Genomic DNA, 20,401 nt, shown 5'->3' on the forward strand with positions numbered 1-20,401 from the left:
GCAGTTTTGATGTTGTTCATGTATTTATGTCCTCATTTAGTGAGACGGCAGGCACTGAAATCACCGCGAGCGTCATGCGTGCTTCAGTATGCGTGTAGTAAACGAAACCGCGCATCTGTGCTAGTGTTGTTTTTGGCGGCCTGTTTTAATTTTAGTTTTAGTCTAGTCTTTGTGTGAAGCTGTCATTTTAGTTTTTATTAGTTTGTCGCGTTCATACTCTCTTTAGTCTAGTCAAGTTTGTCAACTAAAAGTCTGAGCATTTTAGTCTTATTTTAGTCAGAATTATCCATGACTATTTTCGTCTAGTTTTAGTCGATGAAAATTGTATTTTAGTCTCTTTTTAGAAATGCAATTCTATTTAACCCAGTCAATATAGTATAAGTACCTAGTAGTATAGACGAAACCAAAATTTTCTTTTAGCCAAACCCATTTCAAACAAGTTATCTTATTATATTATTTTTACCTTATAGACTCAAGAATACATCCATTCCAGACACGGAAGACGCTCTGATTTGAATTTACTACATTTATTACAAGTTATTCCAAATGTCGTTTCTTCTTTTTCTCCCAAAGACGAACCCCCGCTAGCCGGCCATCGGTCCCTTTCTCTGTGTCAGACTTAACTTTGTTTGTTGTCGTCTTCTAAATAATGCTGCAAGTGGGGCTTGAGGAAGTGACGTCAGTGCGACCTGATGCAGCCCCTGAAGTGAGACACAGGAAACGGAAATACTGCAAAATAATAATAATAATAATGTGACTAAACGAGACAAAATAATGTTATAACATTTTGTTTCGTCTCATTTTGGTCAACGAAAATAAAGAGACATTTTAGCATAGTTTTTATTTTGTAAACCACATTTAGTCTCGTTTTTATTCGTCAAGAATATTGCATTATACATTTAATTATAGTCATCGTCACATGACCAGTATTTACGTTATGTTGCGTCTCGTCTCGTTTTCATCACGTGATAAAGGTTCGACCAACAATGTTTTGATTGTATAATAGGCAGACATGCACTCTTTATACGTTTTATAATGGACTGATCGCTTGTCATGTGTCATAAACATCCTTTATTGTTAAAATAAATCCCACGAGCTGCATAAAAACATGTACAGAAAACCTATCTTTACAATTATAGGTCTATTTGCTTTCATATTTCATGTGTAGAAAAATATTTCTCTCTTTTTTATATATATGGAAGGGCAAGAGATACGATTACATGATTGACAGGTCTAGATGAACGAGCTTTGACTCATAAGCGCTTGCGGAAGAAAATGGACGGTGCTCGCCAGATCACATGATTCAGTGGAGAATTAATATGTTATTCTGTATAAAGAACATGTGAGAGTAGTCTGTTCTTAAATGCCAACAATAACAAGAACTCGGCATTCACTCTTCTCTCTTGTGGAAAAAGTCCTCTACTTCTGCGTTTTTACGCTTGTGCTCAATACAGTCTTCTGAGCTTTTAGCGCCACTGCGTCGAGCTTTTGGGTGACAGCAGTTGCTCTGGTCATGTGAATGTAATGCTCAAATCTTATTGGACTGCCCGTCTTTTCGCTTTGCGAAACTCAAAAGATTCGTCGGACTGGACGAAAAAAAAAAATTTGCATTTTCGGTGCGCGAATGTTCGCGGTCTATGTGGAAGCATCCATAGGCAGCTATTGTTCTATTCCCGCACGTCATTGCATGCGAAATTCGTTTCACTTTTTCACGCTCAGTGTGGAAAGGCCTTAAGCCTTTTGTTCTGTAGACATTTTCCTCTTTTGTTTTTTTTATCAGCCATCTCTATCTTTGTCGTTGCTCAGCATGAATAATTAAAGGGGTCATATGATGCGATTTCAATAGGGCCATTCGTACTGCTTTAGTTCCAGAACTAAAAGTACAGTAATAAAATGGTACTGGGACGATTTTTGAACTATTTCCCAGTACCATTTAAAGGGTTGCATTCTCACCGACAGTGGGTACTAAGAAGTGACGTAAGCCGGTCGACAGTGACGTCATTTGTACGTGGCGTTCAACAACGTAAACAAGAACAACGTTAACAACAGGAGGATGGAGGATGCTGTGATCTGATCTGAAATATTTGCATAACACTGCCCAAATGTTCATGCAAAGAAAGAAGGTGTGGTTTCAGTAACCGCAGTAGTGTTGATGCAGTCATGTCAGGGAGACGCTGTGTGTTTCTATGCAAAAGTAAAAGCACTTTATTTGGCCTTCCGAAAGTAGATGCATTTAGGAATCATTAAGATTATTTACAACAGAACAGCACAACCCAGATGTTTCGTGAACCTAGGAGAGGAGGTAATTCTGACTTTGCTATGACATTCTGATACTTCTGAATCAGCGACTAAGTATATTTTGTTATTAGTTTAAGTATTTGCTATTGACTGTTCAAATGCAGAGTTTTGTGCGTTGTGTGTTAGTGTGCACGTGTGTGTGTGTGTGTGTGAGAGAGAGAGAGAGAGAGAGAGACAGGGTCACATCACAGTGGAGTCAGCTGTCTTAAGCGTGGCCTGTGTACTGCAAATATATACGAGCATCATCACTGTATCTCTGTTCCCCTTTCTGTCTTGAATTGATGGTAAAACTAAGGACATTATTTACTGTCTTTATATTTACTTTGAAAGCTGAAGCTCAAGATTATTGTAAGGGGCATTACATTTCCGATTTGTGGTGTTTGGCCAGTCACAATGCACTGGGTCAGTTGACCAATCAGAGCAGACTGTGCTTGTCGGAAGGAGGGGCTTTGTAGAAAACAACGGGTTTGAGAGAGGCGGGGCATAGAGGAACTAGAATAATGTGCAGTGTTTGAAAAATGTGTTTTTTGAACATTAAAGCATGTCAATATATTCTGCTACACCAAATACACAAAATAATGATCTTTAGCATCATATGACCCCTTTAATAGAAAAGAACAACATTTATGTGAAATAGACATTTTTGCAACATTCTGTCACTTTTGGTTAATTTAATACATCCTTGCTGAATAAAAATAAATATATCTTGTAAGATATATCTTGTGGGTAAACTTACAGACAACAAGAAGCCCATGATCCCAACTGTGCATGTAGGTGTATACTTCACCCACTAAACATCAATCATTTGTCCTTCATTGATTGATTCAACTCCATCTAGGGTGATAATGAGGCCTGTTACACAAAGTCAATACCTGACATGGAACATTTAATGCTGGGTGAACTTAGGTGAAATGTCGGCCTCTTTAGCATTTCTTACTACTTGTATAATAGCAGCTGCCTTTCCATCAGACACTTAGGGGTTAAAAAAACAATCTTCAACCAAACTGATCTGAATCTGTTTTTGAATGTGCTAAAAAGAAAAGAAACCTGTTGGTCCAATAAGATGTGTGCTTAACATTATTGTAATGTAGCTGAAGAAGGGGTTGCTCTTCCTCTCATACCTTACTGCTTAAATTTCTGTTTTTATGTTTCTGTCTACATACATTTTGGCTCCTCCCCCACAGCAATTAATTGTCAGGGTCAGCTTAATATACTTGTTTTTGCTTTTTCCGTAATCCACTTTTAAAAATAAATGAAAAAAAAAAAAACCTTCAACACTGTTATCATGCCAGCCTTTAAACAAGTCAGCAGCTTCCCTCGTTCTGGCGAGGAAGCCCGTCTTTTTATTAATTGAGGCTGGGATGACCTGAACATGGCCTCTCATCGCTGCTGTGATTTGGCCCCAAGAGAGAGGCGCTGAGCCATGATGAATTTGTGTATGCTATAAATAGATTCTGGTCCTTGGAATCCGCCTTTAACTCCGAATCTACTCTCTGAAATCTGCTTAAGCTGGAGTTGGACTGTCTGTCGCTGCCGCTGGCATTATACAAAGAAGAAAAAAATGAAATTTTCATAAACGGGTGTGGAGTTCACTTTGAAAAGATTTTCTTTATCTATGATTTTTTTTGTGTGATTCTCCTCTTCTCTCTTTTGGGCCTCCATGTCATTGTGTGAATTAACATTGTGTCTATAATTGAAGTAAATGCAGTCATTTTTATATTTTATATTTTATTGCATAGACCTCTTCTAAGATGAGCATGTTTTTCCTTTCTGTATAAAAATACATTTTGTACAACTTCTAAAAAACATTTAAATACGATCAGCACTAATATTTCCTCTATTATGGACATTCTGTCTTTATCTGCTCATTTATTTGTGAATGAGGAGAAAAATGTCTGTTAATCTAAATGGTTGAGCATGAAGACCTAGTGTACCAGTGGATTTAACTGATCTAGATGTTTGCGTGAGGAGCACCTCTTCCAGAACGAAGGCAAATACTGCACAGCCATACACAATAGTACTTGCGATTTGAAGTAATTACCCATAAGCTGCCCATTTACTTTAGCAAACCTGACCCTTCTTGTCAATTCTTTTTTTGAATACTCGAATTTAAAGATTAAGCAGGCCTGCCAAGGCATTACCAGTACAATGCTGAGTTTTAACAATAGGAAATGTGCCATTGCAGAAATGTTTCATCTCATTTTATGCCCATCTGACATGGTTTTAGCAGGCAGGAGCTGCAGACAGAGTGGCACCATGTGTGTGGTGTCACTGAGGATGTGGCACACTGCCCAGGGACTTCACATAGAGCTCCCACATCGAAAATGTCATTGAGTTCCATGCTTTTACTATCTGGGTTTTGGGTGACATTGGTTTGTCTGCGCTGGTAGCAGGGAAGGCCAGGACTTTGAGGTCTAATGAGTTAGACTGGGCTTTTTTGATCCCGTGCCTGAATTTTTTTCCCCTCCTTTGACTTAAATTCCCGCTAGGAAACAGCAGAAATTACAAGATCTCTGCTTCAAAGCCATATGTGTCTTTTGGATTATTTCATTTTTGCCAGAAACCCAATTTCTGTAATCATCTCAAGATTAGAAAATGCACTTCACATGCCTGGTATCATCATTAGTTTGTCGCTACAGTATTTATGTATCCACAGGCGCCGTGTCCTTACAGAATTCACCCTTTACTCGGGAGAGGAGAATGACAGTGCCTCCTAGCAGTAGAGCACAACCAATGATGGATGAGATGCCAGAAATCAACGCTGTGTTCCCATCCCATAGCCATTGACAGGCAAAACTCCAGCATCTTTGCATCACTCTGGATAATCGCAGGTCATAGCAGCCATGGATATGACACATTAATTCCTCACTGACGATTGCCTATTCATCAGTGTCAGCACTCTCAATACACTTTTTCCATTCTAATTTATTGCAGAAAACTTTGGAAAAATGCATGCACAGTAGCTCCAAAAATGTTTGGTCACCGCAGTCATTGAAGAACTGTAATTATATTATAGATTGCAAAATATCAAACATAGTGGAACTTAAAATTAACAAGCACATGTTATAAGTAAAACATTAAAAAAAAAGAGACCCGTTTTAATTTCTAAAAGAGTAGTGTATTGTTCAGAATCAACATTTAAACAATTTCTGGTCATCAAAAAACACTACAGACATCTCTATTATATGTGTATATATATCTATATAATATATATAATATGTTATTGAGAGAGAGAGAGGGGGGCCTATAGTAATGAAATGTATTGCAGATGCCACTGGCCACTTGGTTTGATATGTTTTTTTATCTAATGGCAATAATATACGATCCTTTATGTTTTAAGTGTTCAATTACTTTTATGGCCCTGAAAAGTCTTGAGCTATACAACCAGGCTGTGTAGGCAATCTCTTTCTCTTCAAGATGATGCAGGCCGCCTGTAGCAGTGGAGAGTCTGGTCAGCAGGCAGAGAGAGATGGGCAGAGCTACTACTGCTGGTTGCTGCCCCTCTAGCCTCTGTCCTCCTTATCAGGGCCAGATGGCTGCAAGGCCATAACCTCTCACTGCCAACTAATTGCCTCTGAATTAGACAATTAATGTGGCCTTGTAGAGGGCTAGAGTGTCTGACTAGAGGGACGGCGGTGAGCAGAAGGGTACCCGGCCTCTCTTCACCTCAGCAATGTATTATTTATGGGTCGTTGTGCTTGACAGTTTTACATTAACTTTGCTAATGGACTCTATAGGAGGGTTGTGACTTTTGGATCTGTGTTAACTTGAATACAAATGGGGAAACTTGGGTAATTTTTTTTTTCCCTCCCTTCTTTGTCAAAGCACAAAGAATCTGCTTTTTTCTCTTCTCTACTGCAGTTTAAAGGAGAGCGTTGCCTAAAGGAAAAGCCGGTGTATGAGCTTCAGATGGATAAAGGTGTAAAAGATTGGTCCCTGTCCACCCTCGGCACCCTCTTCGCTGCTTCTGCTGTGCGTTTCTGTTGATTGATTGACTGCCTCTGTTGTGTGTGAGATTCTTGTGTCAGTTCGCAGTTGTAGATGAATGCCGAGTTTCCCTTGGTTTGCCAAAACCGCCTTTCCGATGTGTTTTTTTTTTTTTTTAGTCCTTCCTTGGAAACGAGCAGTGCTGTTGCACCACTGTTAGAGCCTCTAGCAGATCGATTTTGTTTTCAAAGAGTCTAATTGTCGACATTGACTTGAACAGTTGTGTTCTGTTGATCTGCTCGTGCTGATTGTAGGCCACTAGCACAATGAAGTGTTCACATAACAGCCCCTGTCTTACAGTAGTGTTGAGAGATTGGGCTGCATTGTGCATATGGGAACTGGATGGTCACCTCTGCTCCCCTCATTAGCTCCATTGGCTGTAATAGTGGTTATTGACTGGATGGAGCTTTAAGCACCTGAAATATTAATGGCGGCTCTCCCAGCTGCGATGGATGAGTGCTTCGTTCACTAGTGGTGCTGAGGACGCTCTTCTCTCGGCGCTTCATCAGCCACTTGTGCCCAGTGGCCGTTCCAAACTCGGGGTTTGCTGGTGACCCTCACATATTCAGGCCTGTTCCCATTTTGTTAGCTGTTAAATCTAAAGCACCAGTGAATATTTGAGTTTTTTTTTTTTTTTTGGACATTTGGAGCATACTAGAGGTGGAGATAATAATAAAAAATTTAAAAAGATACAGTGTGATATTGCAATACATTTATCACAATATGAAATTGGCATATGAAATCTTAATTTAAGTATTAATTAATATGGTTTTCTTTTAACATCAGAGGTACAGTTCAAAAATTTGGGGTCAGTAAGGGTTAGGATTGTTATAATGGTTAATATTTCAAATGCTGTTCTTTTAAACTGTCTATTTATCAAAATATTCTGAGAAATATATATCATGGTTTTTACAGATTATTAAGCAGCACAAGTATTTTCAGTAGTGATTAATAAGAAATGGTACTTGAACACTAATGTGAGGGACCGAGCCAGAAGCAAAAAGAGGCATGAAAAAATAAGTTTCCCAAAAAATGTATTATTTTAATAAGTCCAAAACAGGTTAATATTTGGAAAAAAAATTAAATACACAAATAATCAAATCAAATAACTAGGCCTATTAAAGGAATGGTCAACCGAACAAAACTAAACTCAAATAACTAAGATATGTGCTAACCAAACTGAACTGACCCCAAATGACACAACAGGACCACATTTATACAATTGAAATAGTCCACATTACACACAGAAGGGGGAAACAAAACAAAAACACAAACTACAGAGTACAACATTCAAGCCAACAAACTACTTAAATGCTTAAAATAGATTAAATACAAATCTTAAATGAAACCAAACAAAATACAATTAAACAAATAAAGAATTAAACAAATAATCTTAAACTAAACTATCAGCTAAACTCCCTCTGATTCATCGGTGCTGGCAAGCGGAACTAAAGAGTGGTGGAAGCAGCACGACAGTCCTGTAGATAGCCGGTCCACACAACGGAAGCTCGAGAACCCCAGTGAATCTACACCGAGCCCACGGCACGCTAACCTCAACTCAAAGAAAACGGTATTAACAAAAATACACAGAACAGCGAACCAAATTGTGTGCACTCCAAGTAGCCACGGTGTACTGTGATTGAATAAAGTGTTAAGATGACAGATAAACAGAGTTCGTGTCTTAGTTGAAATACAAAATTAAAGTAATATGAATTAACTCCAAACAATAATAGGAGATGTGTGTGCGCGCGTGTGTGTGTCCACATTACCGCTACTGATGTGTGGCCACACCATGGGCCATCACAACCAAATCAGCAAATTTGAATAATTTCTGAATGATCATGTGACACTGAAGACTGGAGTAATGATGCTGAAAATTCAGCTTTGCCATCACAGGAATAAATTACATTTTAATATGTATCAAAATAGAAAAAAGTTATTTTACATTTTAATAATAATTCCACAAAATTACTGTTATTTTTGGTCAAATAAATGCAACCATGATAAGTATAAGAGACTCCTTTCAAAAACTATCAAAAATCTTACAAGCTTTGTGCCATGTCTGTCAATCGTGTAGAGTGCATTTTGAATTTTTAATGTATTTCAGCAAAAAAATAAAAATAAAAATAGTTTACATATTTAAAAATGATCAACATATGACTTTTAAAAACAGTATCTTGGGTTATACCAAAAGATGTCAAAGAATCAGATTGCAGTTCTTTGTCTGTCGGAGCCTAAGAAACTGCGTACATATTGCATCTTGACACTAGTATTATGTTAATGTTCAGCTAGATGTATAGATAGATAAGCTAGCTAGATAGATAGATAGCTAGATAAGTCCTCATGCATGCATAAACAGTTGCTGATTCTTCAAATGTAACATCACAACATGGACCCACACCTAAATTAGTCTGTTGACATTGGAATTTAAAGAATTTGTTTAATGATGTCCTGACTGGAACTAGTTAATTTGGTTGTTTTTGTAATGAAATGAAGTCTTCATTTCTGAATATATTATGTCCATTGTAAGTACTATGTGTAAGGTCATTTAAATGCCTTAATGTTCTTTCATCAGGGGAGATTCGTAAAACACTTAACCAAAAACCTTTTGTCACATCTAGATTTTCACCCATTACCCTGATTTCACTTGTAATTTATGCGTCTGTTTGTTTTAACGTTTTAACAAGAGAAAAATCTGAAATCTTAATGTGATGCAAATATGGTTTTCGTGCAGTGTTGTGTTTATAGAAAGAGCTGATTTTGGATAGTTCTTTGCATATTGTAAACTGTAAAAAGCGTATGACAGACCTTCAGGAGATATTTTAAATTACATAAGTCCGTATGGAGAGAGGAATACTTACTAGGCTATATATAAAATAATATAGTGTCTCTTTATTTAAAAAGGTAGTTAACAACCCTTAAAATACCACAAATTCACTCCTTTTTGGACAGACTGCTCACTAACCACTTGCAGTTTTTAAACGCTGTTTGAAGCTAACCACAAACCAATTTCCCCCCCTAGCATTAATATCATCTGCTCTCTGCCCAACTGTCTTCTCATTTTCTTCCTCGTAGCCCTGATTATAAAGGGACATCTCCCACACAGTTCCTTAACCCTGTGTTTTATCTGTTGGCATGGATCTAAATTATAACATTTAAATGATTTTCCTTCCCACCAATCCGTGTGGCATGGAAAGGCGACGGCTGTACCTTCCGCTTCTATAATAGACTAGAAGTAATGCACAAGTGTTTTGAACTCCACTCTTAGACGAACACTGTTTCTTTCTTTTTTTTCCTGTGTCTCTGTCTGACAGCGGTTTTGAGGCAGTGCTGAATAAGGCCCAAAGTGCCATTGTCAGTGGCTGTTGCAGTATGCCGCTCTGAGCCGGCTGATAATTAAGAGGAGGGCCTGACAAATGGCTCTCATCAGATCGCTCATCTGGAACTGAGAGCACACGAAGGCTTTCAGGGAAGATAAACTGGGAGACGTCTCTTTGCTTTGGAATCTTTCATAACCTTCTGCGGCTCCTTCGAGGAGATTCTCTCTTTAAAACTCAACGCAGCTATGCCACACAAGTGCCAAGTTCTCTGTCTGCCTCGGTGAGATATTCCTGATTTTTACTGGACTAATACATATGGCTTTTGTGTTATGTACAACCACCAGTTTGGCGTTACTGGATTACTTGCCTATTTGGAAATGTTTTATTGTGGTGTAAAATTCTTCTGTGGTGCATTTCTTACCTCTTGTTCTGGCATTGTCTCTGTATTATAGAAACATCTACATTACGTCCAGATTACTTGCATCAGAACCTGAATCAAAGAACATTATTCATTTTGGGAAAGGAAGTTAGCTGATTATTTACAATATTGTTCAAACGTTTAGGGTCACTAATCCTTCAGAAATCATTCAAATATGCTAATTTGGTGCTCAGAAAAAAACATTCATTATTATCAATGTTGAAAACATGAGCTATACAAAATAGCATTTATTTGAAGTCTGTCAAACCTCTTTACTGTCATTTTGGATTCATTTATTGTGTCATTGCTTAATAAAAATTCCTTCTAAAAAAGTACTGATCACAAACTTTTGAATAGTAGTGTACAATGTATAAATTGGATTTTTTAAATCTCACGACAAAAACCTTGCTGGCATTCTCACTCTGCACTTGTTTTGGAAGCATTTATTCACTTTTGGGTCAATTTAGAGCAAGGGAACATATTCGATGAATTTGCTTCTGTAAAATTAGTAGTTGGTAGCAAGCTATTGCATTACATAATGGGTCCAAGTCAGGACAAAATTGTTTGCTTAACTTAGACCAGTAGGACAAAGATTACACTTGAAAACTGGTCAGCAGTAATTAAAGTGTTTAGAAGCAAAGTATTTGCATTTAATTTGAGTTTTTGTAAATAATGATCTCTTATTTTTTGTTCTATAATTTCTTAAATTAATTTTTCCTGCAAATTGATAAAAATGTTTTAAAAATACCATTCACTTAAGCATACTGTAGCAGTGATTCATATTTCAACCATAGAAATTAGATATTTTATTTGTAATTTAATACAGTTATTGCTATTATTGGTCGCACCACATGATGAGTGGTCGCTCCAAATGACACAAAGACCTGATATCATTACAAGTCTTTGCGAAGGATCAATTTAGAGTAAGGGGAGGTTGCTGGCTCAGCTTCCGAGATGACAACATGAACATCTTTCTGGAGTTTGTGCTAGACTGCAGGGTCAGAATTAACATGCTGCCTATGGTGAGAGTTTATTTTAGTTAGCTTGCCAGTATAATATGGTACAATTGATTAAAATAGTAATAAATGCATAATTACCAAACTAAAATTACAGCTCTGAATTCTTTTTATTTTATTTTATTTTTTTTTCCTCCATATTGTACAAAGATTAAACAAACCATCTCAAATGGCCCAAATTGCATAAAAATCTATTCCAAATTATACTAAAATAAAGTATTTTATGTATATAAACCATCAATTGAATATAAAAGAGCAAAAACTGCCAATCTGGGACATATATCTATAATGGAAAACATGATATTTTCAAATTCAGTCAAAATTTACAAGCACAGGAGTGGTCACCTAAACAAAACAAGCTAGCTTCCCACTAAAGGACACTATGAAATGTATAATGAAAATAAATAATTGCAGAAATTACTTATTCATTGTTTTTGAGGTCATGCCACATGATATCCAAATGTGGTAACTTCATACCAGGCGTTAAAAAAAATTGAAAGAGACTTCTAAACCTGCTTGATGCTTCCATGGGTCCTTGGCAAATTGGTATATGATGCGAAGTCCTATCTTTGAATGGATTTCAACATAAAAGTCCCAAAATGGGTAGTTTCTTGATGGATCAATTTTGTTTTGTTTGTATATGATGGAAATATAAATACACATGCTTTGCAATTTTATACAGGATTACAAAACACTTTGGAAATCATGCCAAATAGTGCTTAAAATTAATTTGAATACATTTAGGGTAAGTTCAAAGAGGTTTACAAAACAAAGTTATGGCCGGACAGTCGCACCACATGATATTTTGACACTTTGAATAACAGAAAAATTACAAATTGCTAATGTTTTTTGAAAAGTGAGTGAAGTGAGTTCATACATGGAAGAGGTCATTTTTTAAAATGCATTTAAACCAATTTTTAACTGAAAAAATGCTTTCAGACAGAAATTTTTGGCATCACATCATTGACCCAGAGGCAGGAAGGCCCTAAATTTGCCAAGCCCCAGGCTTTAAGCTCTCTGAAATTCGCTTTTTAATTTCTAAAATGCTGAATAATGGAAATATTATAATATTATATTATATATTTTTAAGTGATTTTAGTCAGCATTTGTTTTGTCAACATGAATTAAAAAATTATTTACTTTAAAATTCTTAAAGCATGTTCCTGGTCTTAAATAAATCTATTTGTCAATACCTGACTTCCAACCAGCTGGCCTCATTCTAGTGTGTAACGCCCATTTTTCATGATCCAGTCTCTTTACCCATATCTGGTTTGCATAATGAAGGAAATGCATTATGTTTATAGGTTGTTAATTGTGTCCCGTTTCATGTGCAAGTGTCTAGCTGCAATTGAGGTAGAAGGACATGTTTCTTTGTTTTGTCTACCGATCTCTACAGAGCCAAAAAGAATTAAATCAAGCTAATCCTCTGAATGTCTTCTCTCTAAACCAGAGCAAGGCAGGATTCTGTGGAATTTGGTGTTCTTCAAGGTTGTTAGAAAATTGTGATAACAGCTCTTTTGTTAGGCTTTCAACATTGAAGTATGAACATGCCTTGCTACAAATACAGCTTTACAGGACATTGATTTAAAAACTCCAGACAAGTGCCTTTTTATTAGTTTAAAAAAAAAAAAAAATGTGTGTGTATATATATATATATATATATATATATATATATATATATATATATATATATATATATATATATATATAGACCCATTAGTCAGAATTATACCAGTGAATTTCTTCCCAAAACATTTAAAATCCTTATTAAATGGCTGCTGTTTTAAATTGGACTCTCTTCTGTTAATCTAAAGTAAGTACTGCAGCCTTGAACACATGTAGAAAACGATACAGAGGGTTTTGAAATCTCCAGAGAGAGGTCAGGTCGTATGAAATGGCTCAGGTCTTAAAGCTTTCTTTGCTTTAAAAGCACCTTGGGTGACAAAGCCAGCCTAACTCGGAAAGAAAATGTGAATGAATAGTCCTCTCTTGTCTCTTTTTTGAACCCTGGTCACACAGTTGGAGACTGATTTTTGTATTTCTATTGAAAATTTTTCACAGTTTAGTTTGCTAAGCCTTGCGAAGTGTTTGTTACAGAGCTGTAGAGGAAGTCCATTTGGAAGACTTTCATTGCCACTTTCACCTCTTTTTATAGAAGAGGATCATGCAGCCAGACTCTCAAGATGCTCAAAGAGCTTATTAAGACTATTTATTTATTTCATCAGCACTCCTATGTCTTTCAAAGAAATAGAGACTTGCACTTGATATTTGGCACAGTCACTGTCTCCGTCCTGAAGGCTTCCTCAGATTCTTTGCTAATTTGGTCAAGATGAAAAATTCTCTCAAAAAACAAAAAAAGAGCCAGTATCATCATGCATGCATTGTCTAGTCTAGTATCTGTTCAGGGCTCACTTACCACAGTACTCATGTATTATTAGTCTTATAAATTATCATACTTTACATGAAAGATGGGTTTAATTTAAACTCTGTATTAGTCAGTTCCCCAAGGTCTTATATTACTTTGTACAGCATCTGCAAATTTTAATTATCGCAATACTTCACCGAGTACACTGCACGCGGCATTACATCATGCTTGTATTGACCGTGCCGCTTCTCAACTCGTTCTCGTTGCGAGCTATTCAGATCTCGGTGTAATGGGGCTCTTTATGTTTATTGTGGTTTTCACCTTGGCATTCATTTTTGCTGCAGCTAGCAAAATCTTCATGTTTTATTAAAACGACATATAAGTGAGTAAAGATCAGAGAAGGAATGGGCTTTAAAAACATTTCATGCCAACACACTGCTACTAGATGCCAAGAGAAAATAGATCAAATACCTTTGAAGTCCTTGAAAAATGAAGTTGAGAAATCGTTAAACTAGTCGTCCACTGCTGCTTGAATGTGGGCTGTTTGTCTTGAAGCTGAAGTTAGAAATGCCGTTTTGGTCGGCTTTGGTGCATTTTCTGAAGTGATTGTCAGCTGTTTAAATTAAAAATAACTTCATTATTATTATTTGTTTTTTTTCATAAAACAGATATATATGGAACGTACTTGAACTAACAATGAATCTTCTTTTTACAGTATTTGTTCATAATTGGTGTTAATTTAGAAAACTTATATATTTTAAATATGAATTGGTAAATGTAAAATTAACATTAACCACAGTTAATCAGTGCTGCCTAATGCATTAAACAAAGGTGATGAATGGAACCTTAAAAACGTAAATTGTTACTCTGTAGTGACTGACAAAATTGTGAATATTTCATTGGAAGACATTTCATACATGATTAATCATTAAAAATCTATAGTATTGTAAATAAGTCTAAAGAAAAATTACAAATGGAAGAAGGCAGAAAACCATGCAACATTGCATTTGGATTGTAAATAGTAATTTTTCCAAAAGTGATGAAACAAAAGTTTTCCAAAAGTTTTATTCACCCATTTGTAGCTTAAAAAAAGAACAGTCCATTTGAACCATACAGTTACACGTGCAAGACTTATTTCATATATCAGTATAGTGCTTAATGTTTATTGTACTTGGTGTCTTTTTGTGCTAGGATCACCTGAAACTGATGGTAATACCAGGTGTAAACAGTGCCAGAGTTCAGGTACAGCTCCGGTATGATGCCTTCTCGTTACTCATTTAACAAGGGTCCCCCACATCTTAGCGCCTTATCAGCTCCAGCCTCTCTCACACTCAGTCATGCTGTCCTCATCGCTGTGGCCGAGGGTGAGGAATTCTCCATGCTCTAAGTGGATTAAAACCTCACTGCATCCAGTTCCAGGCAGCAGTCGCATGGCTTGTCAGTCAAAGGAGCTGGATATTTTCACAGGTGTAGTCTGTGAGCTGGATGGTGTGTTCCACCCCGAGTCCAGTTAAGAGCACCGTTTGTGCCTACTCTCACCACGTACATGAAAAAACCAGCTCCAGCATCTTCCCACGCCATTACAAACACAGTCTGCCAACGTGCTACATTCCCTAACATGTGTAGAGATATTGCAAGCTTAAGAAATGCCTGTGTACGTCTCTGTGTTTGCAAAGGGCTTGTCAGGAACTGCAGTGGCTGAGGGAACTTGAGCGTGGTTTGCGGAAAAGCCCATATATCAAAGATATTGAATGCATTTGTGAGAGAGAAAACAAAATACTGTATGGGATGGGTGGGAATGGGTACACTGCACAAAAATGACACAGTGTGTAAGCAGGAATGCTGGGAATTCCAGGCTGTGTTTGGGATGTCCTCCGTGCCCTGGAGTATTGAAATGCAACTTTTTGTCTCGCTCGATCAATCAACCTTGCTCTTTATTTCCCCCAAACCTTTCACATGGTGGTACAGCATTGTGCTAAAAATTACTTTATTGGTGGCTAGACACATATCCCCAAACTAACAATTGAAGCTAAAGTCATACACACATTCCATATACCCAGTTGTTTTGTGTCTTAAGGAGAATTTTTTTTTTTTGAGTTTGTACAAATTTTCTTTATAAAACTGAAACCTATATTATTTTTTATAATAAATTTTTAAATTCTTCTTTAGGAACTAAATCATAGTAGCTTAATGTAACATTCCATTTGAAAGAATAGAAGATTTCTGAGGATAATATTTTTTTCAGTAAAATAGGCCTATGCCCATAATGTGTTTTTTACAGTAAGAATACTGCATATTAGGGGTGTGCGTTATATATCATATTCGATAATATCGTAATTGTTGTTTAAACTGTATGCGATTTGACATTATCCAGTATATCGCAAAAACCAAACAAAAACACCAAGAGAGTGCTTGCATACAGTACACGTGAGATGCCGGTCAGACTACAGCGTGTGCGCATTTAGGGCTGCAAGATTAATCGAATGCGATTGTCATGCATATCTCATCAGTAAAGCCAGTTCTGTGATTAGTAGTAAATCTCCATCACCTGCTTTCAGATGGAGCGGCATTTACTACAGAGTACTATATTATATATACACACACCCCTACTGCATATTGTATTGTTCTTATGTTAAGCTTTTCAGTTATAGCACAATAATAGCCTGACATGAATTGGATGCATATAGCTTCTCTGCTATATAGAGCCTTTACATTGAGACCTTCAGGTTTTAAAATGTGTTTTATCTTGTAATCAAGTCATCATTGGTTTCCTGGCCAACCCCCCCGTAATTTAAAGTCTCTCTCTGTGTCGTGGTATGTCGAGTGAGGATGTCAGGCTGGATTTGTGGGCACTGATGGGATAGTTCTGCTGTAACCTTGGCTCCCTGGGCTGAGCAGGCGGGGAACCCTTGATGAAGAACTCCGCTGCGACACAGCCTGTCCCTTTGACTCATGCTGAGCGCTTGATACTCAGGACGAGGTCAGCCTGACCCACTTTCCCCCGCCTGCCCTTATGTCATGTTGGGAGACGTGGGCGAGAGGCCAGGGTGTGTGGGCGGATGGGTGCGTTGACTGTCAGCGAGCCCGTTTGCATGGGGGGTTACGAGAGAGCACTCCCGCTGTGGAACGCAGGTACATCTCAGCCCACCGAGACAGTAATAGACAGGCACTCCCACAGAGCTCAGTGTCTAACCCTCTTAATGTAGCTCCTCATCCTCGATGACTCCTACAGCTCTCTTCCTCCTCCTCTTCATCACTTCACTGCACTGCGGTGCTTCTGAGCTCCAGCTGTAATCTATGCAATCAAGCATAAGACATTCAGCAGTGTTAGTTGTGGAATATTTTTTACACTCTAGTATATGTAATTTGTTATGTTCAGGAGTGACCTGCTGACCTTTGGTTTTACATGTGCATGCGTGTAAAGATGCTGTCAGACAGGACGTGCTTGTTCACATGTAGTGATATATAAGACTTGTGGGAAGTCGTGGCCTAATGGTTAGAGAGTCGGACTCGTAATCAAAAGGTTGCGAGTTCGAGCCCCCGGCCGGCAGGAATTGTAGGTGGGGGGAGGGAATGTCCAGCGCTCTCTCCACCCTCAATACCACGACTGAGGTGCCCTTGAGCAAGGCACCAAACCCTCAACTGCTCCCCGGGCGCCGCAGCATGGCTGCCCACTGCTCCGGGTGTGTGTGTGTGTGTGTGTGTGTGTGTGTGTGTGTGTGTGTGTGTGTGTGTGTGTGTGCGCTTGTTCACTACTCACTGCTGTGTGTGTGCACTTGGATGGGTTAAACGCAGAGCACCAATTTCGAGTATGGGTCACCATACTTGACAATACGTCACGACAAAAGACACACACACTCAAAAAGTAAAACTAATTTTCCAGGTTGAACGCAGGGTCAAAAAAGAAAAATGGGTGTTTCGTATGTAGTTCACTGACAAGCAGGCCTCTCTGGTGAATTTAGACAGGTTACATGTCTTACCTTAAGTGTGCAAAGATGGAAACCATAGTAGCACTACATGTTGTCATGAATAATCATTTCGTCAACATGAAAAAGCATTTGCAACCCATGTGGAATACAGGATTCATAGAGAAAAATGGAAGGAGTTTTTATCTTTTTGAAAGTGATTATTTTGTGAAAGGTAAACTTCGTTGTTGTTGAAAAATTATTTGATTTTAAATGTAATTAAGTCTATTTAGTAAATAGTCAATAAAATAGATTAAATTGAAATATTTTATTACAGCAGTAAAATGACATAAGATGCCATATTTAGTCATTTACTATTATTGTTGTTAATATTAGTTGTAGTATAATTTTATTGTATCATTCTATATTATGAACATACATATCATTGAAATATTTGTAATAAAATGTCATCTAAAAGAGATCTTATATTTTAATTCGTACTATATTAATAATAATTGTTATATTTATACCATTGTATGAAATATGAAATGCATATATTTATTTAAATATTTATATGAAAATATATATTATATATGTGATCTAATTTAGAGTTCTTAATATATTAAAAGAAAATAAATCACTTAAGTTTTTTTTATAGCAAAACCCTGTTAATCATGTATGCCATGCTGCTAATGTTCATAACATGCATTTGGATTTGGTAGCTTTCACTGTAGAATGTCTGATAAAGAGTGGGCTTTAACACAAGCACAAGCTGTCACACCCTGACTTCTTTTGGTCATTCACTTTCTCTCTCTCTTTCTCTTTCTCTTTCTCTTTCTCTTCTCTCTCTCTCTCTCTCTCTCTCTCTTCTCTTCTCTTTCTCTTTCTCTTTCTCTTTCTCTTTCTCTTTCTCTTTCTCTTTCTCTCTCTCTCTCACTCACTCACTCACTCACTCACTCACTCACATACTCAAACTCAGTGTGTCAGAATGGCAGCTGGCCCTGCGGCTCTCCTGGTTAGTTCCCCTGATAGAGAGTTGGAGACAGACTGGACTGGTGCAGTAGTGCTTATTAGCCATGTCTATCTGCAGGAGCCCTGCTGAGCCAGCCTTGAACCCTCCGGCCCCCAGCGGAGGGAGAGACAGAGAAGAGAGAGGGAGGTTAAAGCAGTGGAGGACAAAAGCGAGAGCGTGACAGCCAGGGAAACAGACCTGCCTGTCTGACCTGCATGTCCACTTAGCTAGTTGCCACCTAACCTGATAGAAGGTGGACACAGAATCATTGCTTTGAACAAGAAAAGTGATCCGTTTCATCTATTCAGTGATCCTGTGCAGATTGTGAAACCCATGAGCTGAAGCATGTCCATCTGATGCATACTAATAATAATAATAATAAAAAAATAGAAAGATCTTGCTTCATCTGCCCTCTTCGACTTACCCTTCTGTTTTATCCTTCTAGTACTCAAGCATTTAAAATGGCCAAATTGCACATTGCTATCGCAGAGCAGGCTTAAATAGTGGACATTGTTCTTTTTTTTTTTTCCAGGGAGAAAATGTGATGTTGTCTGAATGAATAACCTTGGATGTTGCAGTGTCTGGAGTTGCTGTGGCTGCTAAAGTTTTAATGCTCTACAAGATTAGGGTCTGTGGACAGATGCAGCAGGTTCAACCGTGGGTTATAAACTGCTCTGACCCGCCTTTGTTTTTATGCGTGCATCTCATGAACTATCAGGTTCAGCTGTCCTGGAGAGCTCACCTTTAGTGCCGCTAATGGTTTCAGTACTGCTGATGCAGTCGGAGACTCCCTTTCCTTGACGTGTCGTTCCCTTCAGTTTGCTGTTAAACATCTAACACGCACCTGCAGACAACCCTGATCGGCCCAGTGGAAACGGTCCGTTATTGCCCTCATTAGATGTTATGCGGTAGTTATTTCACACAAATTCATCACATATTATTCTAGACTGTGTTTGCTTAGCATTTTCATCTAATCGCCTCTCTTGTGAGTGTTTCTCTCGCAGTAGGCTCGTTCCACACCAGATCAGCTCACGCAAAGATCCCAGAGCTTTTATATCACAGCCATCTGTTTATACAATTTGGTCAAATGATTTCAAAACCTGTGCGTTTCTAGTGTCTTAAGCCAAGTGGCTGGCTGAGCTCCAGCTGGAATGCACCGAGCATTAAGGCATGATTTGCGTTCAAACCGCCTCCTGCTGATTCATACCTCACATGCTGCAAAATTACCTTTTGCTCATTAAAGAATTGTGTAAGTTTAAAAAAAATAATTTGCATAATTCGTTTCCCCCTGAGGAACGGGATGATTAATTAATTACTATGCTATTAAACTGGATCTTTTTTATTTTATTTAATTAACCTCAGGACATCCTTCATATATAGGATTTTTTCTTTGTCACATCAGTCTCAGTGCATTTAGACGTGTGGGAATCTCAGAAGTTATGACAAATCTCTGTGTAGTTAAAAATAGTTGAGTCAGGGGTTTTTATTATTGAGTTTAGGAGTCTCAATATTCTGCAATTGTCCTAATCGTCCTGCAGTTTTTTTTTTTTTTTTTTTTTTTTTGAGGCTGTCGTCTGCAGCAAGATGAATCTCTTTAATATATTTCTCTGGCCCGGTTGCTTTGCATAGTGCAGAAAAGATGACGCAGGCTCTGGGTTATAATACCCCAGTGTTTTATTCATATTTTCTTATTTGCAGGGACCCTACATGGTCGCGATTGCTATGCCGCCGTCTGACTGCGTGCTATAGGCTGCATGTAAATGAGGGTTTTAGGTACTACTGTAGTGCAATATCATGGGGGAGTCTCATTAACCTATAAACAACCTAACCCTTCTCTTTCTCCCTTTCCTCCTACAGAACTCAATACGGCACAATCTCTCGTTGAACAAGTGTTTTCTCAAAGTGCCTCGCTCCAAAGATGACCCGGGAAAGGCAAGTGTACTTTTTCCTCCATATGTAGTGCTGTTTTATTCAGATATGCAGGTTTTGTACATTTGCTAAATACAAAACGCTGCTTCCAGAGCAGATTCGGCTGTTAAAAAATGCATACGTATCCTTGTGAAAATAGATGAGAGCGAGC

General features: G+C 37.8%; 1 protein-coding gene across 1 annotated transcript in view; it reads left to right on the plus strand.

Moving 5' to 3' along the window:
• The window catches only part of LOC306856865 (forkhead box protein J3-like), a 110,306-nt gene that overhangs the window by 61,109 nt on the left and 28,796 nt on the right, over positions 1-20,401 (plus strand). Inside the window, exon 3 of the mRNA XM_079396384.1 lies at positions 20,179-20,253. Within this exon, the coding sequence (XP_079252510.1) occupies positions 20,179-20,253 (75 nt within the window). The remainder of the gene's footprint in view (positions 1-20,178; positions 20,254-20,401) is intronic.

This window comes from Barbus barbus (assembly GCF_936440315.1).
Source record: "Barbus barbus genome assembly, chromosome: 37".
NCBI lineage: Eukaryota > Metazoa > Chordata > Actinopteri > Cypriniformes > Cyprinidae > Barbus > Barbus barbus.